Source organism: Cnephaeus nilssonii (assembly GCF_951640355.1).
Source record: "Cnephaeus nilssonii genome assembly, chromosome: 5".
Taxonomy (NCBI): Eukaryota; Metazoa; Chordata; class Mammalia; order Chiroptera; family Vespertilionidae; genus Cnephaeus; species Cnephaeus nilssonii.
The window spans coordinates 82430057-82457510 of NC_137076.1; the positions used below are offsets into that span (position 1 = coordinate 82430057).

Here is a 27454-nt window from a genome sequence, read left to right on the forward strand (position 1 = left end):
GAAGATTCTTTTCTCCGAAGTTATAACTCCATTTATCAATACCGTCTGAGAGCTGGGCTGGCAGGAAAGCCCGGAAGAGATGCTCCGCTTTTGGCTTGAATCTCTCCGGCTCTAATTTCTATAAGGTCTGGAGAACGACTTTACCCCTCCCGTTACCACAACCACGTCTGCACGATATGCAGAGCGGAAGCTGCATAATTTATGATGTGCAAGCTGCGATTCAAACCAGGATTTCACAAACCAGTCCCAGTGGAAAGGTAACCTGGAGAGTCAGTAAACTTGAACCTGAGCCCATGTCTTTGTGGGAAGGTTTACCCACCCTGCCCCATGCAGCTCTTCCCCGCATGGAGCTAACAGGACCCTGACCAGCCTGGAGGAACAGACCTCTCACTACGTACAGAAATCTGAACACTGGCCGCCACATCTGATCTCGAGGCAGTTGTGTGAGTCAACAGAGAGTTTCCTTTAGGCAGCCTGTGGCCCTCACAACTCGAGTTTCCACACCCAGACCCTTCCCACATTCCTGTTGCCCTGCCTTTGGGAGTGTCATGCCTGGAGAAGAAGGTACCAATGTTTAGATGTCCTCCCTTCCCCGACCCTTGACTAAGGGAGACACCAGAAAGGGGAGGGCCTCCAAGAAGGCTGCATGGGTGCTTACTGTGCTGGTCGCTCCTGTCCCTTGTCCCGTCCACGGTGCCATCTGGGAGGATCCGCAGGAAGTGGCCCCCGTTGCTGCAGTAGAGAAGCTTGGGCTTCTTGTAGTTCTCCAGAGGCAGATTGAACCTCTCGGTCAGGGCCGTGAACGTGGTGACTTCCCCCTCAGCCATGGCTCAGCAGCGGCCGGTTAGGGTGCTCTCAGGGCTGTAAGAAATTGAACAAACCTGTAGAACGTTCTTCCAGCAAAGGTGCAACGTACAAGCAGGGTAAGAGAGCCTGGGGTGCAGGGCTCTGGTCGGCTGGGAACCACAGACTGGCCAGGTGATGCCCACAGTAATGGGCCCGTGCGGAGGCCGGCGGCTAAGGAAGGAGAGTCCTGGCAGGGGAGGGATTGTCTGGCCATTTCTCATTTCCAATTGGACACGGCTTTGGATCAAGCTGTGTGTTTTTTAGAACTTTAAATTTAATCATTTGGCCAAGGGAAAAGAAAATAATGTGTTGGTCCCTCCTTCTGATCCACACACATCCTCAAATTAAATACCGAAGTTGCACTAAAATAACACCCGGGGTCTGGCTGGAACCCACAAAAGCCGAGAGGCCGGCGCTGAGGTTTTGCCCTCTATCCTCCCACGGTTTTGACTGGACACCGCCAGGCCCAGGTGCAGAGATAGCAGAGAGCCCAGGCTCGAGACCTGGAGGACTTGCATGGCGGCCTCCCACAATAGTGACAGCCAAGGGTTAATGTGTCAAGGAAAATTCTGGGTTTGCTGGTGGGAACAGAACAGGAACTGGGGAGCAGCACGTGGGGGTGTTACATGGGGTTTTTAAAGGGCAAACACTGTGCCAAGGGACGTGTTTTGAGACAGATCGTTATGAAGGCTATGCCAGTTGTTGCCTGCTTCCACAGCTGTCCACACATCCTCATGACACACAGAGAAGGTGTCCCTGTGCAAGGCCATCTTCATCCTAATTACTGTCTAATGAGACATACTTATGACACAGAAACCACCACATTGCATATTATAATCCTCTAAGGTCCTCCAGGCCCCTATATACAAATTTGTAACATATTAGTGTAAAACTGTGTCAATTATGCCTCTAAGGATTAAAAAGCAAAGCCAATAGACACTAGAATTTTAAAGCATGTACTTGTCCCCACCATTTAGGAGAATGACGTGCTGGTGACTCAAGGACTGTACAAGGCAGAGGCGAAGAGACCAGGACCCTGACATGGAACCCTCGTAAGTGTGAGTAGATGCTGTTCGTACACATTGGTTATCAGGTGGCCTTATAATAATAATGACCATCATCATTATCATTGTATTCTGGGCTACAAGCTGATTCATATAGTCCTCACTACCACCCTTTGAAACAGACAATAATATCACCCCCATTTTGTAAATAAAATGTAGCCAAAACGTAGAGCTGTTCAGTGGTCTGTCCAAGGTCAACAGCTGGTAAGCGGTGTCTCTGAGCCTCCAGATGGGGTTCTTGAAACAAAGCCCTAACGTGCCCTTACTCACCAGGAAAAGGTTCAGTGACCTCACTGATACTGCCGTGTTATAGTCATCCCGCCCCCTCCACAGTTTCCCTCTCTGTGGCTTCAGTTACCCAGGGTCAACCGTGGTCTAAAAATATTAAATGAAAAATTCCAGGAATAAACAATTCCTAAGTTTTAAATTGCGCAGAGCTCAGAGTAGCCTGATGAAATCTCACGTGTCCCGCTCCATCCCTCCCAGGACATGACTCTCCCTTTGTCCAGCATATGCATGCTGGATACACACCCACCTGTTGTCTCTTAGTGGTCGTTTCAGTTATCAGATCGATTGTTGTGGTATCAGTGCTTGTGTTCAAGTCACCCTTACGTTATGGCCATTCACCTCACTTCCACTACAGGATATTGGTATAATTGTTCTATATTATTCTTCATTATTGTTGTTAGTCTCTTACTGTGCCCAATTTAGATATTAAACTTTATCATAGGTATGTATATGTAGGAAAACGTAGTATATAAGGTGTGGTGCTGTCTGTGGTTTCAGGCAAAAATTATTTATTTGTGACCCAGACATTGGTTATCACCATCACCAACAGCCTCGGCTTTTGCCCCCATGCCAACCTTGCAGTGGGACTCCGGTGTCTCTCATTCCCCAGCAGAACCCACATCACTAGGTGTTAAGGAGCCCTGGGCATGTCACAGAAAGCCAGCCAGCCCCCTGCATTCTCCACACTCACCATCCATCCATCCATCCATCCATCCATCCATCCATCCATCCATCCCTGGAACAGCCTCATGGAGCTACTCCACAGAAATTAATTCCGCTGCAAACGGAGGCAACAATTTGGATAATTTGTCCTGGTGACTTTGGAATTAGGAATCATTTTGGAAGCGTCCATTTGTTTTCTCTGCTCTAGGCATTTTAGTGTTTCTGGTACATCTCTTGCTAGCTGCAGCCACATGGGCCAGTCACACTATCCCCACTTTCAGTTAATAGTTTGATGTCCCTCCACAAACCCCCAAAGAGAATTTTGCATATACCATATAAACATATATTTAAAGTCAGAGCATCCCACATATGCTCTTCTCATATGGTAAAACTCTGTCCAGCCCTTTCACATAGTACAATAACAGATAGAAACTTAATTCTGTTTACATTGATTTCACAGGGAAGACGGCAGATTTTACCTTGCACAGCACATTGTGTTTCCTTCTCAAACCCCCATTCTTTCTTCCAGATCCTTTGCTTTCATCCACTAACCTCTACGTCTCTGTGTCCACCTCTGTTTTGTTTTTGTTTTTTTCTCTCTCTCTCAGTTTCTCTCAGCCCTTTTCCCACCCAGCCTCTTCATCTCCCTCTCACTCCACTTGCTTCTGGATCCCTTCTGATATAAAGCACTTTGGTTCTTCCAAACATGGCCCTCTTTACCTATCACCTCCCCATTAGCATAGAATAATTATAAGATGCCCCTCCCTTCAAATACAACTAAGAGATCATTAATATTCTTTGTTTTATCCATTTTTTCCAAGCACTTACTAAGTTATGTCCTCAATTTGTTGCAGGAGATAATAATTATATACTAGTGTTGTCATTTAACTGTACAAATAGCCACTTGTAACGTCAGTCTTTAGTGGGCAGACTTTTGTTTCTTGTTGTGCCTGGGTTTTCTCAAATGGAAGTCCCATGTGCCCCTGATTGTGCATGTTAAGGAGGCTGCCCTTCTAGATCCAGCACCCATGGAGAGTCTCCATTAGGACCTAAGTGTTGGGTATGGATTTGGCTCTATTGGCATTCTTGCTTCCATCCCATTGGGATGAAGGGGAACAGATGCACAGAAGGCAGACTGAGGCTGGAGGCACCAGCTCTGGCCAAGGACTGTACTAATGCTCCCCCTCCCGGACTTCGTCACTGCGGGGCTCTCTCCAGCTAAACACCCTCTGCAGGGACCAGCAGGCACCAGGCACCCCTCCTTCCTGATTACAGGGCAGCCTACGGTTATGCAAGGCTGAGACTCTGCTCTCCCTGCTCCCCCAGGAGGAGGGTCGGTAATGGGGTGATTGTACTGACTTCAGATTGCTCCCATCACCCCTCAGTGCAGATCCATACCTGGAAACCCGATGGGGACCTGCTGACTCCTGAAAATAAGCCTTGAGTCAATGTGAAATTGATAGACTATGGAAGCAGCATTTATGAATCAGCTGACACTTAAAAAAAAAAAAAAAAGAAATCCCTTTTGTTGCTAAGGAAACCCCAGAGACATGAAAAGCCCTCATTTTTATTTTTTTGCCTTTTATTACAGTTTACCAATATTTTAAGCAGTGGTTGGTCCACGGTTCCTTGCCAATCCAGTATTTGTTAGAGGATAGGAATAAAGGAAGTCTATGAGGTGATAAAACCATTAGGCAGCAGCCTTAGCAAGCCCTTGGGGATTTACACAAATTGCTCTAATAAATGAATCCATTAACTACATGAAATCAGGCATTAAGCATAATGGAAATTTATAAGCTCTGCTTCTTGTTATTACTATCTTTTTGTTGGCTGTCAGGGGAAGGAGTTCTCTCTCTCCCTCCCCCTCTCTCTCCCTCTCTGTCCGTGTGTGTGTGTGTGTGTGTGTGTGTGTGTGTGTGTGTGTGTGTTTGGGAGATGTCAAAGATCAAGTGGACTTCATGCCATTGTTGTGTGCTAAGCCCAGCCCTTTGATATTTGGGGCACTGGTGAGATTTTGGGAAAACCTGAAGATTTTCTTGACTTCTTAGTGACACCAAAGTGAAGAGAACACCAAGCCTTTTGGAACATCCGTGTTAAAGGCTGACATATTTTGTCAGCTGTAGCTTCTGGAGGAGAGTGTGAACTCTGACACACGAGCAGGATGCTAAGTGTACACCCTTGCCCAGGAATACACAGTCACTTTTCAGTGTGGTACAGTGAGCAACACCGTACAGCCCCTTCCATGCACTAATCGGCTCTGGGAACCTGGGCGAGTCATTCACTCCTTCCAAGATGTGTCCTGTAACAGTCCCCACCCTGCCTGGGCTCAATAGTCCTGACAGCACTTGGAAAGAGAAGAACTGTGGCCTGACCGTTAGGAGATACGATTGTGTTGAGCCAGTCAAGGCTTGATGTGGTCTAGGTCAGCTCTGATTGAATGCTTAATTTAAAGTAATTTTTAAATTGGTATGAAACTCTAAGTTTTTAGTCCCTCTCATATTTGGCAGAAATTAGCTAAGCCCCTCCCCCCTAATCATTTAAGCCACCGAGATAGCGGAGAAATGAAGGAGGCAAAGGGAAAGCAGTGTTATGTGTGGCAGAATCCAGGTCACCATTTCAGGCTCAGTCCTCAGTTTATCCACAGTTATTGAAGTGACATTTGTGAAGCCTGCTATCTGAACAAGACATTTGTGCTCAGTTTGACCCTGGCCACTAAGCTGGAAGGGAATACTCCCAGTTCTAAGAATCAAGGGAAAACAAATGCTGATTTTTTGTTTTTGCTTTTATCCCCTGTCACTCCTTACACAGTGCAGAATACCCATGAAGGGAGATATTTTGCAAAGTGTATAAAGCCACTGAAGGTAGATGCACAGGCATCTGTTAAGGTGGTAATTGGCTGTGTCCACAAACCCAGCATGTGTAAAACAGGCCTCACCTTTGGTTCCAAATATACTTTAAGTCTTCCCTCCCTATCTCTGTGAATGGCATCACCTCATAACCTAACTATTCCTTATAGATATTAATTAACCTAGATCTTATTAACTCAGAATGTGAGCTAATATTAAATATTAAACGTAATATCAAATATTAAAGGTAATTACTAAAATAAAAGAAATAGAATTCATTAATTCCAACCAGCAACTGGCAAGGATAAGGGAAATGAAACAAAATAAATAAAACTGTACTTATTCAAAAGAATCCAGGAAAAGAAAGAAATAGAAAAATTGCTCAAGATTAGGTGGTAGAAATAAATCCAAATGTATTATGATCACAATAAATGTAAATGGGCTAAATTTACTAGCTACTGGATTTTTAAAAAAATTAATCTTCACTGATTTCAGGAGACATATTTAAGACACAAAGATACAGAAAAGTTAAAAACAAACGGGTGAAAAGTAGATACCAAATGTCAGCAAAATTTAAAGTTGATATGGCTATAGTAATATCATATAAAGTAGGTCTAAGGCAAAAGAATGATCAAAGTAGGTCAAAGGCCAAAAGAATGATTAAGGGTAAAAGGCATCACTGCATAGAGATAAGTAGAATAATCAACAGAAACATATAAAAAGTCTAAGCTTGTAGAATAATGACAGAGCCTGAACATATATAAACAAAAATTGTCAAATACATAAGGAGAAGTTGACAAATCCACAATGGTGGTGGAAGATTTTAATATATTTCTCTCATAAATAATAGAGCAAACAGACACAAAAATATTAAGGATATAGAAGATTGAAATACACAACAAGCTCAATTGACTGAACATGAGAGAACTCTGCACCCCAAAATTAATGAACACCATTCTTTTCAAGGACACTGGAGCATTTATAAAAATTGGTCATGTATCAGGTCATAAGGCAAGACTCAACACAAATAGAAGAACCCATTTTGTTCAGACTATTCTTTGGGTGGAGTAGAAATCACTCCCACCCCTCCTATTGGTGTCAAAACCCTTTCAATTGTACCTTTTTAATGTCTCCTAAAATCCTCCTCCTCATTCCCACTGTGGCTGCTTTAGTTCAGACGCAACACTTTCTCTCACCTGGGCTGCTGAGACAGGCAGCAGTGGGGACCTTCTCCAGCACGGCTCCCTTTCAATCCCCTTTGACCCTGCTGCTCGTGGCCTTTTAACACGTGAATCTGACCATCCGTCTCCTGCTAAAGATCTCTGACTGTGTCAGTGGGTTCCTTGCCACCGTCAGGATAAGTATAAAACCCAGACCCCATCATGACGTATGAGGCTTTCATCATCTGCTCCTTGCCTAACCCCGTTGCCTTTTCTCTTACTGACCTGTTTTTCTTCTAGTCCCCCCACAGCCTCACACCAGCAGCATTCTTTCTCTCTCCCTTCCTCCACCCTTCACCCATGGCCTGGCTAAGTCATACTCACCCTTCAAAAATTTATCTCCAATATTCTCTCCTCCAGAAAGCCTGTCTGACACGTCCCCCAACCTAACCTCCCTACTCTTCCTCCACACCACACGTACCAGTTTAGATGAGTCAATTCCCTAATGCTTCCATAGCCACACTGTATTTACTCTCGTACAGCACTGGGTGCAATTGCCATACAGAGTCCCTGTTTAAACTCATTCGTGGCGTCCCAACAAGGCCTGCAGGGCTCTGTGAGAGCCAGCCCTGGCTTCCTCCCCTGCCTCATCTCCCACCACACTCGCTCTCTAAACTAGCCTTTCATTTCCTGGAAATCACTGCCTCCCTCTGCCCCCTAACCCTTACCCATGCTCTTCTCTCTCTCTAGAGCACTGTTCCTCTTCATCTTCTCTCTACCCCACCCACCCTGTTAACTCCTACTTTTTCTTCAAGTCTTAGATCATTTGCCAAAATCCTCGAGGAAGCCTTTCCTAACTTTCCTTAACTGGGTCAGGTTCCTCCACTTCTCATAAGACCATTTAATATTTCCTCAGAGCTCTTACTTCAGTTTTTAATTACACATTCATTCTTTTCATTATTTAATTAATGTCTCCCTTTACGACGGGGCTGTCAGTTCCATGATAGTATAAATCAATGTCTTGCTCACTATGGTATCCCCGTGTCTGGCAAAATGCCTGGTGTCTAATAGGCACTTGGTAAATATTTGCTGAATGAGTGAATGAATATAATTTAACTATGTTTACTTGACTGTCTCCTTCACTCGTCTCTAAGACCTTGGGCGATTCCTTTTTTCCCCCTAGACCCAGCACTTAGCAAATGCTTGCACATAATCAGCGTCCTGTGGGTGACTGAATACCAGGCCAGTTCCTTCTCAGGATCCTCTAGTGCAGTGGTCGGCAAACTGCGGCTCGCGAGCCACATGCGGCTCTTTGGCCCCTTGAGTGTGGCTCTTCCACAAAATACCACGGCCTGGGCGAGTCTATTTTGAAGAAGTGGTGTTAGAAGAAGTTTAAGTTTAAAAAATTTGGCTCTCAAAAGAAATTTCAATCGTTGTACTGTTGATATTTGGCTCTGTTGACTAATGAGTTTGCCGACCACTGCTCTAGTGGAAGCATGTTATCAGGAGACTTAATCCTCAGGTGTTAATAGAAAAACTAAGCCAAGAGCCTAAATGCATTTTACTTGGGTTAAAATTAGGCTAGAATATCCCATCCTCTGTTAAAAATAGGCCCAACCCTGGTTCCCATCTTGTAGAAGATACTTCCTTACATCTTCAAAAGAAGTATTATGAAAATTAAGAACCTAAAGGAAGATTTCAGACCTTTGGTCTCAAGGCTAACCTTCTTATCTGACCCAGAGAACGTCTGTGTGGTCTGGTTTTACTATTTTTGCCAGGGAGTGTCAGGCTGGCAGGGACCCACTTTACACCCTCTGGTGAAGGCAAGTCTGCCTGAAGAAGGGGAGACAGTGTGTTCTTCTTCCTCTTTTTCCTCTACTCCACCCTCCGTGATCTGTACCAGGTCTGAGGTAGGAACATAACCATGGCTGACTGGCCCGGGATAGCATCTCAGCGTGCTGTTCCCAAGCCAGTTCTGTTCCCCGAGCTGAAATCTCATCTTCCAAAGTTGGCAGTAAACCATGGATGTGGCCTGGGATGGACTTGATAGTGGTGTGCACGTTTGTAAAAGCCAATTATTAAATATTCAGGAATTTTGTGAGCCAGTTGTTAAACCATTAGTAGCTTGATATCAACCCTGGTAAGACTATTTACACCACAAAAATGGGCAAATACTACAAATCAGAGCTTTGTTTCTCTTCTCTATTTCTATGCTTTCTTTCCCTTCTGTTCTTCACCCTCCTCCACCACCCACCTTCTTTCTTTTCTCTGGTAGCTGGTGTACTGTACCAACATACTACTGAACTATGGTGTGAGTCCTGGCCAGACACTTGCTAGCAAATTACTCAGTCTTACAGTCTCAGTTTCCTCATCTGCAGAATGAGGTTTCATAACAGCAGCTATTGCACAGAATTGCTTTAATTGTTAAGTGATAATACACAAAAAGTGCTGAGCCCTATACTTGAAAACTTGTAAGGATTCCGTAGATGTTAGTTTGGTTACCATACTCCATGTATCATATTGTTTAGTTTTGTCAATCTGCACTATTCATTTTGGGTTGGACACACTTGATTTTAAACATTGAGTAATATTTTGGCAATATTTAAAAATATCGTTTTCTATATATAGGTTAGAAATTTTCATTATCACTTATATGTAATGATAGTCTCTTTTCATTTGCTTGGGTGCTAACGAGGATATACTAGGAAAAACGATATTTCATCATTTTGTGTGTATTAGTGTCCAGGATGACAGAGAACCTAGGGTTCAATAGTCCTTCTTGTCTGTTCTTTAATTTCAGATCCTTTTAATTCTAAAGAATCCCAAGTCACTGATAAACTGTGCCCTGGCTTCCAGAATCAAATATTATTTGAGGGAGATCAATATGTCATACTTAGAATGCCAACAACTTATATTCAGTACCTGCCATGGATAGAATCCTGCAGATGTCCTGGAAATTTAAAAAAGAAAAGAAAGAAAAGGAAAAAGGAAGGCCCGAAATCCCTAGTCCACAATTATAATATGCAAAAGGCTCTGAACACTAGAAGTTCTTTCCTAACTCAAATTGTGGCAAAACTTGACCCAAACTCTCCTCCGACTAAAACCTGTATTCCACTTTGTGTTAATATTTCTATAATCCAGTGCAGAATTAGTAACGTGTTTGATTGATTATAGGGTACTGTCCCAAACCTCACTGGAGTTGTTCCATAATACACAATATATGTACCATACTGCCTTTCTAAAATCTCCAAAATTCTGATTTGAAAATATATCTACCCCCAAGGCTTTTCAGATAAAGGGATTCTGGACCTGTAGCAGAAATCACAGTGTCTGCCTTGAAGGAGTTTACACTCTGGCCATACGAGATTCATCAAGACATGCTTCAGAAAAGAGGGGCCTAGAAGCCTGGACCAAGTAGCTGGCAGGAGCGGGGGTGGTTATAATCCAACTGTAGCACCCAGCAGCTCTCCTACCCTGAGCTCTCACACCCCTTAACGAAGAGCAGAAAATCTGAGCAGACAACTCCCACCCCTTAAGGATCTCCTCCAATACCCTGTATTTCCTCCCTTGATTCTGGATCTTTAATTCTCTGCAGTCTGGCTCATCTACTCTCAAAGCACTTCTCCCATGGAGCATCAATCGGAGGTCAGGAATTCTTTCAAGTGCTTAGAGAAAACAGCCTCCACTCCGAGAGGAAAAGTGGTGTACTCCCTGGCAGTGGCGTGTGTGCTCTGTTCTGTCTGAACTTTAATGCTCCCCCCAACCCCGCCCCCTTCCAAAGCATCCTGCAGGCTCTCCGCCATCCTGAAGGGCTGCGCACATCTTAATGGAAATATCCTTCCTGCCGACCGAGCCTCGGGGCCTCGAGCCAAATGCAAAGTGATTCTGCAGAGACACTAGCAGCACTCGCCCCTTCTTCCAGCCTCTCTTACTGATGTGGCGCCAACCATCTTTTGAGTCTGTTGTACAGGTTACAATCTCCAGAACCAGCCCAGCAAGGACATTTCTTTCTTGGAGTCTGCAGACCTTCCAGCTCATAGGAAGATGGTCAGTTTTCTGGGTCTTTCTTAGTTTTCTTATCTCCTGACCCAGAAATTTTGGCTTCTCCAAACTCAGTCTTTTGAAGGATGTGTTTGCTATCTCTCTGAAAATGCCAAGAGCTTGTTCTTCTTCATGTGTCCCAATAGCCCGCTTTGGACATACCAGAAATAATAAAATGTGTCCGTAAATAATGAAATAGTAACCTTTTCTTGAACGTTTACTATGTGTCTCATACATTATTTTAATTCTCAAATAAATTCTGTTAGGTAGGCATTGCTTTTTATTTTTTTTCTTTCTCTGTTTTGTTTTTGTTTTTGTTTTTTAGTCTGGGAGGTAAATGAATAGAGTAAAATTTTCTATTCAGTCACCTACCCTAGCTGGTTCAATGTCCCAACGTGTTGTGAACAGAACAGAGATGCTGCCCTGGACTGAACTTGAGGCATTTGCTTTCTCAGCCCTCACTCTGCAGCTCAGGACCAGAGGCACAGAGAGCTTCAATCATTTCCCTAAGGTCACACAGCGAAATGAATGTTAGAGCTGAGATATAAAGGGACGGTTTTCTGACTCTAGAGTCCATGATTTTAATTGCCAAGAAACGTGGGAAAGAGAAGAGAAAGTCCATTGGACTGAGTAATCCTTAGCTTCTCTATTCTTTTTGCCCCACCAGCCTCCATAACTCACATAGTCCTGTTGATGGCGTTCTAAAGGAGATACTTGTTGTCATTGAATGGAGTCTGCATGTTCCTACCTTGGCACACGACCATCCTCTTTCACAGCAGTACAGTGACCTCTGGATTGCCACTCTCTTGCTTCCCCTGAATGATCCAGTGTCACCCAAGTCCATCTTGACCTTTGTCACACTAGAGTCACTTGCCATTGATCATAAAAGAGCTGGGGCCAGGCCAGGGACCACTGGAGGTATGTGTGGGGGTATACTATGTGAATGGTCCTACTAGGTTAGAAACACCAGGAAAAAGGCAAGTTCTCACAATCTGAGAGTCATAGGCCTGGGTTTTGGCTTCTGCTGTTTCATTAACTCCTTGTGTGACCAGGCAAGTCATTTAATGTTTCTGACCCTCTGCTGCCTCGTCTGTCAAATGAGGCTGCTACGAGTACTGATGTGGTCATGGGCCACGAGGAAAGAACGAGGCAGGCCCGGGAAGGGCCCTGCATACAGAGAGTGTCTAGGAAATCAAAGGAATTGTTGTTAATGTATCAGTGTGTTGAATATTGACATTTTGATAGCAGTTGGGCTTTTACAAAGCATTTTATGTGAGTAAACAAGCCTCTGCGGGTGCCTGTTGTGTAGACACTACCTTCAGCGCTTTATAATCATTTTGTATTTGCTATTCCTTCTGGTATACGGATAGATGCACACGTTCCCTTTTGCTCCAGCCGAGAGAACTGTCAGCCGAGAGGCTGAGCAAATCTGTGGTTTAGCCACGAATGAAATCCTCAGCCATGAGACATCAGGTTGTTGTGTCGCCCTCTGTAGGGCAGCCTCATTTCCAGGAGCCCCAGCCTCACCAAAACATTAAAAAATAAAGAGGACGGAACTCACATTTCTGCCAGACAGATGATAGCCAGGCGTCTCTGGAAGAATGGTTAGCAGTCCTGGCGTGCAGTTTCGGGTTTAAGGTGCTTGGATACAAAGGAGGAATATAAACTCCACAGAGCTTATTTCACACGTCAGAGTCTATTCTGGTTCTTGAAAGTGGGCCCAGAGGCCCCGCTTCGGCCCGGGAGCCACATTCCTGCAGAGGCATTTAGCAGCATGCAGCAATCCAGCGGGGGCAGGGCCCAGGGTTGCAAAGGGACCCAGTGAGAGCCACAGCCAAAGGGCAGGAAGAAAATAGTCACCTGCCCCAGAGCCAGCCTTCTAGTGACTAGTTTCTGGAGCGTCTACATTAGACTAGTATAAACCTTGCTTCCTTTTACATTTTTTCTTTTTAAGGACTTCGGCTAATTTTAGAGCGTTTTACTTGCCAACTCTCTCTGATCTCACATGAAAAGTCCAAAAGCGGCCATTCTCCCATCCGCACTGTTTGCCCGGTTTCAGCATGCCCGGTGGCTCACGTGGTCCTGTGGCCACGTCATTGGTAGTTCACACAACAGCTCTGCACACAACCCAGGTGTTGGCAGGAACCAGGTGGGTTTTATGGAAAGGAGATGGTGTTTGATAAGGAATGAGCTGGAATCTTGCATCCAAGAAGCTAAATAAGAAATAAATCTAGCATCTCCAGGGTGGTGCACATTGCAGACAAGATGACATTTATCAGAAAAGTCACTGGGATAGGTAAATGCTGATAACCACGACAGTACACTCATCTGTCAAACTTGGCCTCTCGGGGAGTTTTCCTTAGTTTTGGCAGGTAGCTCAAAGCATGGTTTCAACTCCTCGTGATTCCCCTCCTGGTTTATTTCTTTTTTCTCACTGACCTTTCCAAGCCATTTATATTCCGCACCGTCCACTACTCCTCTCTCATGTTTTCTATATCAAAGCACCACTATATTGGGTGGGGTTGTTTGAAAAATGGAGAATTTTTACGTTATTGGCCTTCGAAAGCAGATTAGGCAACAAAAGTGAGGAGAAATGTCAGGGTGACTTCTGCCATGCTTTTGCACATAATTGCTCTCAGCTTTTAAAGATTCTACATTCCTGGGCTCCTCCTTAGTGCAAAGGGCTCCTCTGGAATTTGATAAACCTGGACATTTAGATGGGCCCATGGGGTAGGGCAGGACATTTCCCAATGTTTTTCATGGTGTTGTATTCTTGAGCCCTCAGTGGTATAAATAACTTTTCTATAGGTCTGTTCAGTAAATAAATCAGTAAATAAATAAATAGGTGTTGCTCTTCAAAATCGCCCTCCCTAGGAGTTGTGAAATTTCACATTCTGTAGGGAGTTTAATTGATTTGACTTTCAAAAATAATGTTTAGCACTGAATTTTCAGCAATGTGACTATTATGAGCTTCCCTGAGTCTATGTCGGACCCACTGTATCTAGGATAGTTCTCATCATTTCCCTATCCTCTACCTCAGACCCAAATTGTATCTTGTGTAACATTTGTGATTCCACTTATGTGTTTGTTTACTTGTTACTGTTTGTCTTGCTCCACTACACCACACACACACACACACACACACACACACAGACACAGAGATCTGTAAGCCTCATGAGGACCCAAATCAGGTTTGTTTTGCTCACATTACATATCACCACCTAGATCTGTGCCTGACACATAGTAATTGCTCAATAAATAATTGGGAACGAATGAATTTACAACGTCTGTTCTCAAAAAGCTGTTGGGTTTTAAAAAAGTAATTTACCAAAAAATAATCCCTATGGAAAAGGGTAATAATTAAGGTTAGTTTTCCTTTTCTGCAGATCCTTTTCAGTTTGGTGAATAGTGTTTGTCTGAGAATTGTGTTTGCCAGAGGAGGGGGTTGGAATCACTGGTTATCCATATAGTGTGGAGAAGGAATAGTGTGAGGCCTGCCACTTTCCCCCTCTCTTTATCCATCCTTTCTTTCTTCGTATATTTACTAAATGTTACTCAAGTATATACCAGGCATAGTAAAACAGGGGTAATAGTATACCTACCTCACAGATTGCTGTGAGGATCAAATGAAATCATTGTATTTAACAGTTCTTGGCAAAGTACCTGACATATTAAGAGCATGGAAAATGCTAGCCATTAACATTATCATCAGAAATATTTATGGGAGCAACTCTTATGCACTTTCTGCTTCAGACTCTCCAGAATAAGGAGAAAAGATACTGTCTAAACCACCAGGGGCTTGTGGTGATTTATGTCATCAGCTTTCTTTCCATAAGATCTGTTTTCAGGGCAGAGGGTTATATGGTGGCCTCTTCATTTTACAGGTGGGGAGGGTCAGCAAGCCAAGGACAAGAGTGAGGAAAGTTTTGAATAAAGACACAATGCATATTGCTGATTTTTTTCCCTCAGGCTCATTGTTTGACTTGGCCCAGCACTGTTACTGATCCTGTCTTTTTTTTCTTTTTTAATTTGATATTTGTTCGTCATGGGTGTTTTTTTTTTCCGCATGAAATTTGACTTTTAAAAAATATTGCATTGAAATACCATTTCTGAGTAAATTTTGCACCTGAAGCAAGTGCCTCCCTCATCTCACCCTGCCCTTTTAACTAGTCTAAGTTTCTCTAACCTTTCAATATTGAGCCCTTCGACTCTAGTAGAGTTAGCAAATTTAGGTACTTATTATCCACTTATTATCTCTGTGCAGTTCACCATCAGCTCCTGTCTGAACTTCTGAAACAGCCCCCTCTTTTGTTCTGGGCCCCTCCGATCATTTCTATACTCAAAGCCAGAGGGATTTTTAAGAAGCTTACATCAGATTGGCCACTCCCTCTTTTAAATCCTCCTGTGGCTTTCCATTTTCATAAACCCTTACCATGGCCTACAAGACACCGTCTGGTCTGGCATTACGTCCTGCCCCTCCCTCCCTTTGCCCACTGCATACCAGCCACTGCTGTCTTCCCTGGGATCCTTGACCCAGTGTGGTCTTCTCCACAGGGCTGCCTTTCTACAAACTGCTCGCCTTCCAGCAATGCCTTTCCCCAGCACGGTCCACTGCCTTGGCTCCTACTCGCCTTTCAGATGGCCGCTGATGCACCACCTCCTCAGGTCTACCCTGACCTCCTGACCTAAGTTCTGTCCCTGCTCTGCCTTCATCATTCTGTCTTGTTGCCTCCTGTTCTCGTCCTTTCCAACACGTCCCATCATTTGGAATTAATTAAATATCCACCCATGTGTTTACTTGTTTGATGTCTATCTCCCTCACTAAACTGTCAGTTCCCGGAGGGCCGTGTTTAGCGCCATCTTCTCCTCGGCCCCTAAGCGATGCCTGGCACAGAGGAGTTGCTCACGTATCTGTTGAATGAATGAGGGAGGGAAGGGGATGAGTGAACAAATCCATCTTCAGCCTGTAGAGTCATGACCTAAGGATGCTGCCACACACTAAGAGACTTACTTTCATGTCCCCTTCTGCTCTCTGTCGCAATGAACTTGGCTTTTCTAAAGCAAGTGTTTTTCCCCTAGATTATTTTTGTAGAAAAAAAGTGAAGCAAATATAGAGATAATTATTGATTATCACTCACGAAGTTCCTGCTTCCTATCACCAACATCCTCCTGAGAGCCTGCTGCAGGATTCCCGGGGACCACAGGAAATAAGTCCGCTAAGCACTGGAAATGCCGTTACGAAAATAGACCAGACTTGACCTTCCTCCTGTGGAAGGGCCTCTCTCCTCAGGGAAAACCTTGCAAAGAAATTCACCTGCTCTTAGGTGCTTCCTTCTTCAGTCATCCTCCCAGCAGCATTATCTGCACATGCTCAGAATCCTGTTCTGAGAGTGTCCCCCCACAGCCCAGGTCATCGCCTGAGCAAATTGCTCATATATATATATTTTTTTTTCTTTCTTTCTTTTTCTGATCATTTATAACCTGACTTTACTCAATACATTAGAATTTTTCCTTATTAATAAACATAAATTTATACCTCCATTTGTAATGGCTGCATAGGGTTACCCTATGTGGACATGCAAAACTATGTTCATTAATCCCCTTTCATTGAGCATCTAGGTGGGGGACTGTTTGTCAGTATTATAGACATGGGTCTGGCACCTGCAGCCTCAACACGCCTCCTGGGGGATTCTGATGCACACCCGAGTGTGAGAGTCCTGGTCTGGGGTAGCCTTGTTTTCTTCATCAAGATAGAGGAAAGGAATTCAGCTTGGAAGGGAAGGGCCAGCTTGATTATTTTTGTCCCTTTAGCAGAGTCACTGAAATATCTCCAAATCTACTCTCCTTGTTTTCTTTAAAAGCAGGAGCCCAGGGGACACTGCCCATTTTGATATGTTTATTTTTTTCTCTTTCTTTCCATTACTCATATTTCCTTTACTGAATTATTGTTTGTCCCTGCTGGAGGGAAGGAAAGAAAACAGGTGAGGCGACATGGGTGCAGGCTCCAGGTGCTCCTCGCCCTGCTCTGCCGTGTGAGGCAGGGGCAGGGGGCTTCCTGTCTCTGCAGCGAGAGGCCCCGGCATCCGGCAGGCACCCCAATGCATCTTGACTTAATTTGGGTGGCTCCAAGGCTCTGGTTTGCTGTGTATAGTGGCACCTGATGGGAAGGCCCAAATCTCTCTAAACTGAGCTAGAAACCAGTTCGGGAGAATTAATGGGCATCTAATCACAATATTCAAGCCCATGATAAGATGAAATCAGGCCTCCAGGGTGAGGAAGGTCACATGGCTCAGAATTTCAATGAGGTTCTGTTATGTTTGTATTTCTCTCTGTCTCTTATTTTATTGGTAAAGTTGTTCCCAGCTTTTCAAAGATCTGAGTACTCATTCATTCACTTGACACATATTTAATGAGCACCTACTATGTGCCAGGCATGAGGAATATAGTGGGGAACAGGACAGACTGAATGAGGCCCTCTTGAAGTTCATATTCCAGTGGGGAAGACCCACCATAAAGGGATTCCCAGTGAATGGAATGTCACCGCGGTCAAGTCCAGGGCACCATGGGAGCCAGAAAATATGTGACCTATAAAGCCTGGGAGATGGGAAGACTTCCTGGAGGAAAAGACATTTATATTCCCACTGAAGAGGGAGCAGTTATCAGGAAGAGCATGTGCAAAGGCCCTGAGCCTAGAAAGAGCATGTTTCATTTGGGGAACTGAAAATGATCCACCAGGGATGAGAAGAGAGGGCTGTGGCTGGAGGTGAGGGCAGGGACATATGCAGAGCCCTATGGGTCTTTATCTCCAGGACAGTGGAAAACCACTGAACAATGCAGGCTGGGGTGAGACATGGTCAGAACTGCATTTTAAAAAAGTCACTCTGGCTGCTGCATGGGGAAGTCTTGGAGGAGAGGTGAAAGCAGGGAAACTAGATGCAATGGTCCAAGTAAGAGGTAGCGGGACCTTAGATAAGACAGTAGATGTGGGTGTGGGCCAAATGTGCTAGCCACTCTGCACAGCCTCCACCAGGGTATCTTGGGTAGAATGGCCCAGTGGCCTTCTCTCAGACAGACAGCAGCATTCAGCCAGTGCACAGTCCCAGGAGAAGAGCTAAACTGGGATTTAAAAATCCCACCTCCCACCAAATATGCCGGGAAATAGAATTTCCAGGTGAAATGGTGCTGCTTTGGGGGAATGTGGGCGTCTTCCTCTTCAATAGTCGGGTTGGAAGTGAGGCACCAGGCATCTTAGTAGATAACAAATAGTGCTATGGAGCCGGAGTTCCTCTCTGCCTGACCTGCCGGGCTGGGCACTAAGGACTCTTGTCCCTGCTCTTCTGCATCCTGTCCTGACTCACCAGATGACTGGACAAGTCGTCTGTCCCTCAGCTGCATGTGTCTGACCTTAAGAACTGAATTTCCGAGTCATGCTATCTACAAGACGGTGTCATCTCTGGGAGGTTTGAGGGCAGGTCAGACACTCGGAGGAAAGGGAGGGGAACAGCCGGCTCTCAATATGCCTCCTGGCCTTATGATTCGGTGGGGCTTGGTGACACCAGAGGAGATGGCTGAGGTCCTCTTCAGGGCACTTCATTCATTCACTCAACAAATGGTTATTAAGAGTCTATGTTCCTGTCCCCATTCTCGGATGGTGAACAAAGTCCGCAGTCTTACTGCCGTGGAGCTTATATCCCAGCCATTTCCTGAGGCACGACCAGTGGCCCACCTGCCTCCAAGCTCTCCTGGGCTTAGTATTGAGTAAGAAGGCCCAAGGGTTCCCCGGCATTGAATCCACCTGGCCTCTAACAGAACTGAACGTCCAGTTTGAAAATGTGCCAGGTTCGCTCTCACCTCCAGGCTTTTGGACTTGCTTTTCCCTTGGCCTGGACCTCCCTTGGCCGACATTGCCCTGTCAGCCCCCAGGATATTCCTCCTTCTTCAGACTTCACCCCAGATTTCCTCAGACATAACTTCCCGTCCACCGGCCCCAGGTCTGGCCCAGCGCCCCAGCCAAGTTCCCCTAACCCCTCTGTATTTCACTGGAGCTTTTACTGAACCGTTTCTCCCCCTTGACTTTGCTCCATTAGGGCAGAGTCCTTGTCCATTTTTTTCTCTCCAGCGTCCTGCACAGGCTTGGAACATAATATGTGTTTAATAAATATTTGTTGAAAGAAAGGAGGGTGGGCAGGGGGAGTGCTGATCCATGCCATGCCGTGCAGCTTATTAGTTTTGCTGGAAAGGCACGCTCTACACTTAGAAGTCGCTTCAGAAACAAAAGCCTGGGGAAACCATACTAATTTGCCAATTGCCACACTGAACCCAAGTATGAGTATCTTTTTTTTTTTTTAAAGATCCTTAAATTAATTTTTAGGGAAAGAGAGAGAAAAACATCAGTGTGATAGTGCAACATTGATTGGCTTCCTCCTGCACGCCCCCTAATTAGAACTGAGCCTGTGACTCAGGCATGTGCCCTGCCTGGGAATCGAACCGGCAGTCTTTTGGTGCATGGGCCGATGCCCAACCAAAGGAGCCACACCAGCCAGGGAGAGATTATTAACTTTTATAATAGACACTTATGTATTGTTTAACTGTTTACTTTGTAAGTAAAGATATAATCTAAAGAAGAATGAAAAAAACAGAGCAAAAAAAGCAAGGGTAGAAGGAGCTCTGAACTAGGGGTATGAGGTAGAGCATCTACTGTTACCCCTTGGCTTCCTGGGTCACCACATGGATGCACTTGGCAATGACATCACCTCAGTTCAGGATGAGGAATGGCCCGGTAAGAAAAGGGTTACGTGGAGACAGGGAAGGAAAGAGAGGAACCTGGTGCTTCGCTTTCCTCTTGGCTATAACTTATTAACTAAATTCAAGTTCGTTTTCCTTGTCCCCTGGACTGAGGGTAAAGTCCTGCTGGAGGCCTGAGTATAGTTCTTTGGGGCCTTTTCAGGGTCAGAAAACTCACATGCGAGCAACTTTGTTTATATCAGCAAATCCAGCTGCGTTGTGCAAGCACTTGACCGGCCCCTGACTCCCAACACAAAACAGATGTCTGGGCAGCACAGAGAAAGCACACGGGGCTCCTGAACTGGTAGGACGTTGTTTTGATGAGCTGGGAAAACGACAGGAGATGGCTGGCACTGGATGTGCCAAGAGTTGACAACAGCAGTGACCAAATAGACCTAGCTTTGTGCTGGCTTCAGTCACATGGGCTCCGAGAAGAGATGTTCAGAGGGGACTGTAAAGGCCAGATTTCATTTCTCCTGGAGAAAGCCAAGTCACTGTGTGTCGGACCATGGGGTTTTGAGCTGCCTTTTGACCGGGATGTGGAAAGAGTTGCGGTCCCCTAGGCCAGAGAAGGGGAAGTGGGATCAGAACCAAGATTCCACTTGATGCTCAGTCCTAGAAACTGCATAACTTGTTGAATATCACCCACATGGTAGAATGTGGAATAAATCTCTCCCTAATAAGTAAATGATTGCTTGATTAGGTTTATCATTATGTTAAACATTTTTTCAGATAATGCTTACCAGCTAGAAATATTAATAAATAATGAAAAACCAAGTCCTCCTTAAAGAACCAGGCACATACCCTATCTCCAGTGCACCCCCGGGCACGTCATGTCATCTGCCCACTCATTTGAACAAACTAACTTGCATTCCCTATAATGCTCTACTCTACTGATGTTCATTTAGTACATTTGCAAAATTGCATATGGTGGTAAATTCTCCCTTCAGGAAAGGGATGAAATTAAAACAACAGTTATTTAAGATATTCCAAACTATGAATTTAAAATATAATACCTATACATATGCATTGGAAAAAGACTACAGATTACACACATGCACCCAAAAATGTGACAACAGCCATCATTGGCTGGTAAAGTCACAAGGATTTTTATTTTCTTCTTTATATTTTTCCATATTTCCCTATTTTTTTTTAACCAGTAGCATATATTATTTGTGTAGTCAGAGACATTTTTATTTTAAAAAATCCATTCAAAATTACAATAGCTAGGATCTGGAAACAGCCCAAGTGTCCATCAGTACATGAGTGGATAAAAAAGTTGTGGTACATTTACACAATGGAATACTATGCAGCAGTAAAAAAGACATGGATGGACCTGGAAAGTATTATACTAAGTGAAATAAGCCAGTCAGAGAAAGGTAAGTATCACAAGATCCCATTCATATGTGCAATCCAATGAACAAAATTAACTGACAAACAAAACAGATTCAGAGACACGGAGGCATGTAATAGACTGATGAATCTCAGTGGGAAGAGAGGGTGGGGGGCAGCGGGAAGAGATTAACTGAAGAACTTATATGCATATATGCATAACTCATAGACATAGACAATAGTGTGGTGAAGGCCTGGGGGGGGGGGAAGGGGACATCTGTAATACTTTCAACAATAAAAAATAAATTTTAAAAATACTATATATACTTCTTGCTGCAGTCTAGGGGTCAATAGCCTGAGTTAATGCTAAAAGTTTCTCACTTAAGGCTCCCTCTAGGAAAACAGGGCTTTTTTTCCCTTGGATAGAATTGGAAATTTCTCAGTAGGGAGCAATAGCTGACCTTAAGATTCAAAATGGTGCCCATGAGAGAGGTAATAGCTGGGGGGTTAGGCTTCCAGTCCCTCATCATGTACTTAGCATAGAAACAATAGTTTTCTCCCTCTCTAATGACCATTTTTAAAATCTGATCCTCACTTCTTGTCTTCTGTCATCAGACTCTTAGTTACAATAAAGTAGGTCTCCATTTGCATCCCAGCTCTACAATTTGCTAAGATCTTGGCCAAGTCATTTCTAATCTTTGTGCTTCTGTCTGCTTGTCTGACAGGCTTATTATGAGGATTAACTGAAATAATGCATCTAAGTGCACGTGAGCACAGCAATAAAAGTTGGCTATTATCATTATCCCAAACATCTTTTCCAACTATTATGTGGAGAACATCTCTTCTGACTTAGGTGGGCCCTGTAATATAAAGGCATATACTGAGAACTATGGCCTTCCAGAAAAGCCTCAGGAACACTGGCATGAAAGGAAAGACTTAAAACATTGTTCCGACTTACCTGCTGTCACACAGCTGGTTTCCCCACAGAGGCCTCGAAGTCTTTGGTTGAGCAGCAAACCTCACTCACCAAGGAAACCCCTGTGAGCCTGGCTGCCTGCCTCAGCTGCTTGCCTCAGTAAGTCAGCACTCTCTTTTAGCTGTTCCTTTTGGTTTCTCTGACTCAGAAGATCTTAGGTCATTCTGAGACAGCCTCCCCACATTCCTTTCTTCTACCTGCTGTCCTGGACATTTGTCATCCTTTGACTGCTCAGCATCTGAAGCCCCCCTCCCATATTTGAGGGATACCCACCCCTGCAACACACACACACACACACACACACACACACACACACACACACACACGTACATGTCTAGTTCTGTCTGGATCATTCCTGCAGTGTGATGCTAGGCCACTACACCTTCCCAGTGATGCTGTGGGCAACCCAGGTTCTCTAAACTCTCTTTCTGCTTATATCAGTCAAAGTCAATTTGGGCTGTTTAAAATTAAGAAACCTAGCCTAGCCAGTTCCTACTTGTCCTTCATACCTCCTTTGGCATAAATCCTTAGCTGTTGGTTCCCCAAACTTGCTGAGCTTCCCATGTCATATCATTTATTATACTGGTTATAGCATTTTATTATAATTGTCTGCTTATCCTCCCCTAGACTGTTAGCCCCCACAGCCATTTAGCTCACTGTAGTATATCCATCATGGAGCAGAGTGCCTGGCACATAGTAGGCCCTCTGCCAATATTAAATTAGTGAATGAGCCATTAAACCTTACTATACAGGCGGGAACCAGAACAACCACAGTAGTTCCACATGGAGAACCAGTTAACTCGCCAGCTTCTTGATAACCTGGCACCATTCCTAGTCTGATTCTAGGGAAACTAGATTTCCTTTAGCTTTTGGCAAGGAATAAGATATTCCAGTGGCGTCTTGAGTGGGAGAGTGTGATGTTGGCCCCGTCTTGAAGTGGGTGAGTAATCCCCCAGGCAGCACTTAGCTTTAAATCCTGGCTTATAACGTGGTCATCTCATGAAGCTCCCGGCTTAAAATGGAAAGTGGCATTACTCATGGTGAAGAGCAGACAATAAAAAAACATTTAGGTGGGGCCTGACACAATGGAGTGAGTATTCTCTAGCGGTGATGAGCATCTCTGCTCTGAGTGCTCGACGGACTGGCAGACAGCTCAGTCATAGCTGGGCTTTTGAACTACACCTCCGACTTAGTTCATCACCCACCACCTCACTCTTTGGGGGTGTTGAGAGACATTGAGTTTCTCACCCTCCAGCAGGCATGGTGGTAGGAAATGTCCCTGAATCAACATCAGAAGGTGGCATAAAACGATGATTATAAACATAGACTTTGGCATCCAACAGAACTGGGTCAGAATCCCAGCTCTTCTACTTGTGAGTTCCGTCACCCTGAGCAAGTTACTTAACCTCTCTGATCCTAAGTTCCTTATATGTAAAATGGGTTAAATAATAGTACCTACTCTAAGGTCATGGGAAAAGTGAATCAGATAATCTGTATAAAGCCCTTATCACAATTCCTGGCAAGTAACCAACAGTTAGTAGGTGCTAAGTGCTGGTATTTTATTGTTGTTGTTGTTAATCCTCACCCGAGGATATTTTTCCATTGATCTTTTAGAGAGAGGGAAAGACAGAGAGAAATATCTATGTGAGAGAAACACATTGATTGGTTGCCTCCTGCACTTGCTCCAACCAGGGCCCAGGCCAGGGAGGAGCCTGCAACCGAGGTGCGTGCCCTTGTCCGGAATTGAACCCTGGACCCTTTGGTCTGCAGGCCAATGCTCTATCCATTGAGCCAAACCCGGTAGGGCCTAAGTGCTGGTATTGATAATGTTATTTTACCATCCTCCTGCAATAGCCTCCATTACTTCTCTATCCTTTATGTTTATACAAATGCTCCTCAACTTCTGATGGGGTTACATTGTAAGATGAAAATATTGTCAGTCGAAAATACACGTAATCTACTGACCATTCATAGCTCAGCCTAGCCTACCTTAAATGTGCTCAGAACACTTATATTGGCCTACAGTTGGGTAGAATCATCACACACAGTGAATACGCTGTAGAGTATCAGTGTTGACTCTCGTGATCACATAGCTGACAGAGCTGTACTCACTGCTGCTACCCCACATCATGAGAAAGTATTGCACTGGATATCCCTGGGCCCAGAAAAGATCAAAATACAAAATTTGAAGTACAGTTTCTACTGAATGCATATCACTTTCACACCATCATAAAGTTGAAAAATCATAAGTCAAACCACTGTAAGTCAGGGACCGTCTGTATTACTCTGTTAATCTCCCTCAGCCTTCATACCCTTCCTTCTTCATCCTTTCCCTCTCACACCCTTCTGAGCTGAGGTCACACCCCGGCCTCCTTCCAAAGTCACTACTCTCCATTTCTATCTTGTCTTTCTCTCACGTTCTAGGTGCCTGTCAGCTTGCATACAAAGACCCCACTACCCAGTATCTGATCTGACCTGTCATTGTCTCTTCCCTACTTCAGAATCCATGACCTGGCACATGGTGAAGCAAAACGCACGAGAATAAATCAGTCTGATTTTAATGAAGCCTCATGGACAGATGGGGCACAAGGGTGTAAAATGATCAGGATTCAACACCAGTTTCTGGTGCCCCAGCATAAGGTACATGCACAAACAGAAAGCAAAGTGGATCAAAGTGCAGCTGATCAAAATTGGGCATGGAGCAGCAGTGATGCTGACTACACTGTAAGCATTTTTCTTAGGAAAGAATATACTACCAGCTTTTCTAATAATGGGCTTCTTTAGTGAGTTCATAAATAAGATTCAGATATTTTATAAAAGAATATACCCTTGGCCCCAAGCAGATTATGGACATTACTATATGGAGATACACAATGACGTACATGTGCCAAGGCTCTTAGCATTGCACTAGGTGGTTTCATGCCAATGACCCAGAGACTCAGCAATCAACAGGTCCGCCAGGGTTAAGAAAACTTCCCACCTTTGATCACCAATTTCTAGGTTAACCTCAGACTATCATCTCAGGACATGTCCTAGTCACTCATTTATTCAAGACATTTAATGAATAGCCTTCTATGTGCTGGGCACGTTTGTGGATATCATGAAAGATGTCCTAAAGGACAGGATGCCAGTCCTGCCCTCCAGGAACTTATAGCCCAGCAGGGGAGGTAAATATACATTGGGTGGGGAGGTGTGATGAATTTTGCAAATAAGACATCACATTTTAATGGGAGTTCCCAGGAGGCACAAAGCACTGAGGATGGAGATATAGGGGAGGAGCGGTTATTTGAGATGGTTTGTATACATGATTAGGGTCTCAAAAGACCAAGATTGGCAGGTACACTGGACAGGGGACACTACATGGGCAAGGAACAGAGTTGGGGAAATGCAAGGTGAGAAGAGGAAGCAGTACACTTTGAATTAAGGATGGCTTATATATGATGAGTTCATGGGAGAGGGAGGTAAGGCTGGAAAGATAATTTATAGCCAGGTCTTACAACACACTTCCTGCTCAACATCTCCACATGGATGCCCAATAATTATCTTAAACTTAAGATGGCCCAGGCAGAACAGTTGATTCCTTCTACCCAATTTCCCAGCTTTTCTTTCTCAAAAATTTCAAAACAATAAATGTCCCCAGTGCCTCAGCCCCCCAAACAGAGAAGTCATTCTTTTTCTCTCCTTCTCACTCCATTCAGTTCACCAGCAAGTCCTATTAGTTCTATCTCCAAAATATATCCTGTCTGACTTCTTCTATCATCTCCATTACTGCCACCTTGTTCCAAACCATCGTTATTTCTTATCTGCCTCCTTGTTTCAATTTTTTTGCCCTCCTACAGCAGATTGCTTAAGTCAGCTCACACCCCTTGCTGCTTAAAAACTTCTCATGACTTCCTGTTGCTCTATCCATAGGAAGACTGTGTCCTACAGGCTCATGATCAGGCTCCAGCCTCTTCATGGCCTCCTCCCACTCATTTCCTCCCTTGTTCATTGTGCTCCACCTACATCATTGGCTTTCCTTCTCTTCCTTGAACTCACCAAGCATGGACCTGCCACAGCATTTTGCATTTGCTATTCCTCTGCCTGAAACATTGTTCCCTCAGCCTGAAATGCTTCTCTTTTCTTAGACCTTTGTGTGTCCATCTCCTCAGTGTTCATATTTCAGCTCCGATGTCATCTCTGCAGAAGGATCTTTCCTGAAATTCTGATTAAGCTGCCCCTTCTCAGATTTTCTCTATCTTAGAACTCAAAATTTTCCTTCATAGCACTTGCTGGAAATGTTCTCCGATAGTCAGTCAGTTTAAAAATATGACAGTAAGCTTTACCACATCTATTGTGAATGAAGACCACTCTCAGCAATCCAACTGTCGAGGTCCCAGAAAATGGGATGGGACACACAGTTATTGCAAAGGGCCCCAGAGGCACCCCGCGGAGGAACTTCAATCACATCAATGTAGAACTCAGTCTCCTTGGAAAGAAAAAGAAGAGGCTCCGGTTGACAAATGGTGGGGAAATAGGAAGGAATTGGCTACCATTCACACTATCTGCAGTCATGTACAGAACATGATCAAGGGTGTCACACTGGGCTTCCATTACAAGGTGAGGTCTGTGTACGCTCACTTCGCCATCATTGTCATAATCCCAGAGAATGTTTCTCTTGTTGAAATCAGAAATTTCTTGAGTGAAAAATATGTCCACAGGGTTTGGATGAGGTCAGATATTGCTTGTTCAGGAACTCAAGCCCAAAAAGATGAGTTAATTCTTGAAGGAAATGATATTGAATAAATGCAGCTGCTTTGATTCAGCAAGCCACAACAGTTAAAAACAAGGATATCAGAAAATTTTTGGATAGCATGTCTATTTCTGAAAAAGGAACAGTTCAGCAGCCTGATGAATAAGGTCTAAGTTGTCCAGTTAAAGCATGAGCAAGATGCCAGGTGATTCCTCATACTTATTTGTGATATTTTATTTTATTATTTTTTAAGTTAAATTTATTGGGGTGACATCGGTTAATTTAGATCATATAGGTTTCAAGTGTATGTTTCTATGATACATGATCTATATAGTGCCTTGTGTGCCCATCACCCAAAGGAAAATAATCTTCCATCACCATATATTTGGCCCCCTTTACCCTTTACTACTCCTACCCCCTTCCCTCTGGTAACCACCATACTGTTGTCTGTGTCTATAAGTTTCAGTTTCATATCCCACAAATGAGTGAAATCATATGGTTCTTAGCTTTTTCTGACCCACTTATTTCGCTTAGCATAATATCCTCCAGGTCCATCCATGTTGTTTCAAAAGGCAGTATTTCACCTTTTCTTATGGTTGGACAGTATTCTATATTGTATATGTACTACATCTTCTTTATCCAATCATCTATTGAAGGACACGTTGGTCGTCCCCATGTGTTGGCCACTGTGAATAATGCTGCAATGAACATAGGGGTGCATA

The 27454-nt window shown here is 44.2% G+C and overlaps 1 protein-coding gene and 1 pseudogene across 5 annotated transcripts in view; one reads left to right on the top strand and one right to left on the bottom strand.

Moving 5' to 3' along the window:
• FGF1 (fibroblast growth factor 1) overlaps positions 1-27454 on the bottom strand; it is an 88962-nt gene that overhangs the window by 20702 nt on the left and 40806 nt on the right. For 2 of the 4 annotated variants that reach the window (XM_079771677.1, XM_079771676.1), the window contains exon 2: positions 659-861. In XM_079771677.1, coding sequence (XP_079627803.1) covers positions 659-827 — 169 coding nt within the window. In that variant the 5' untranslated portion in view covers positions 828-861. Of the gene's footprint in view, positions 1-658; positions 862-6903; positions 7033-21982; positions 22100-27454 lie in introns of those variants that run through there. The other 2 variants (XM_079771678.1, XM_079771675.1) reach the window with 2 other exon arrangements.
• LOC307100569 (large ribosomal subunit protein uL6-like) lies at positions 26340-26898 on the top strand (annotated as a pseudogene). The gene has a single exon. The product of its transcript is annotated as a large ribosomal subunit protein uL6-like (transcript).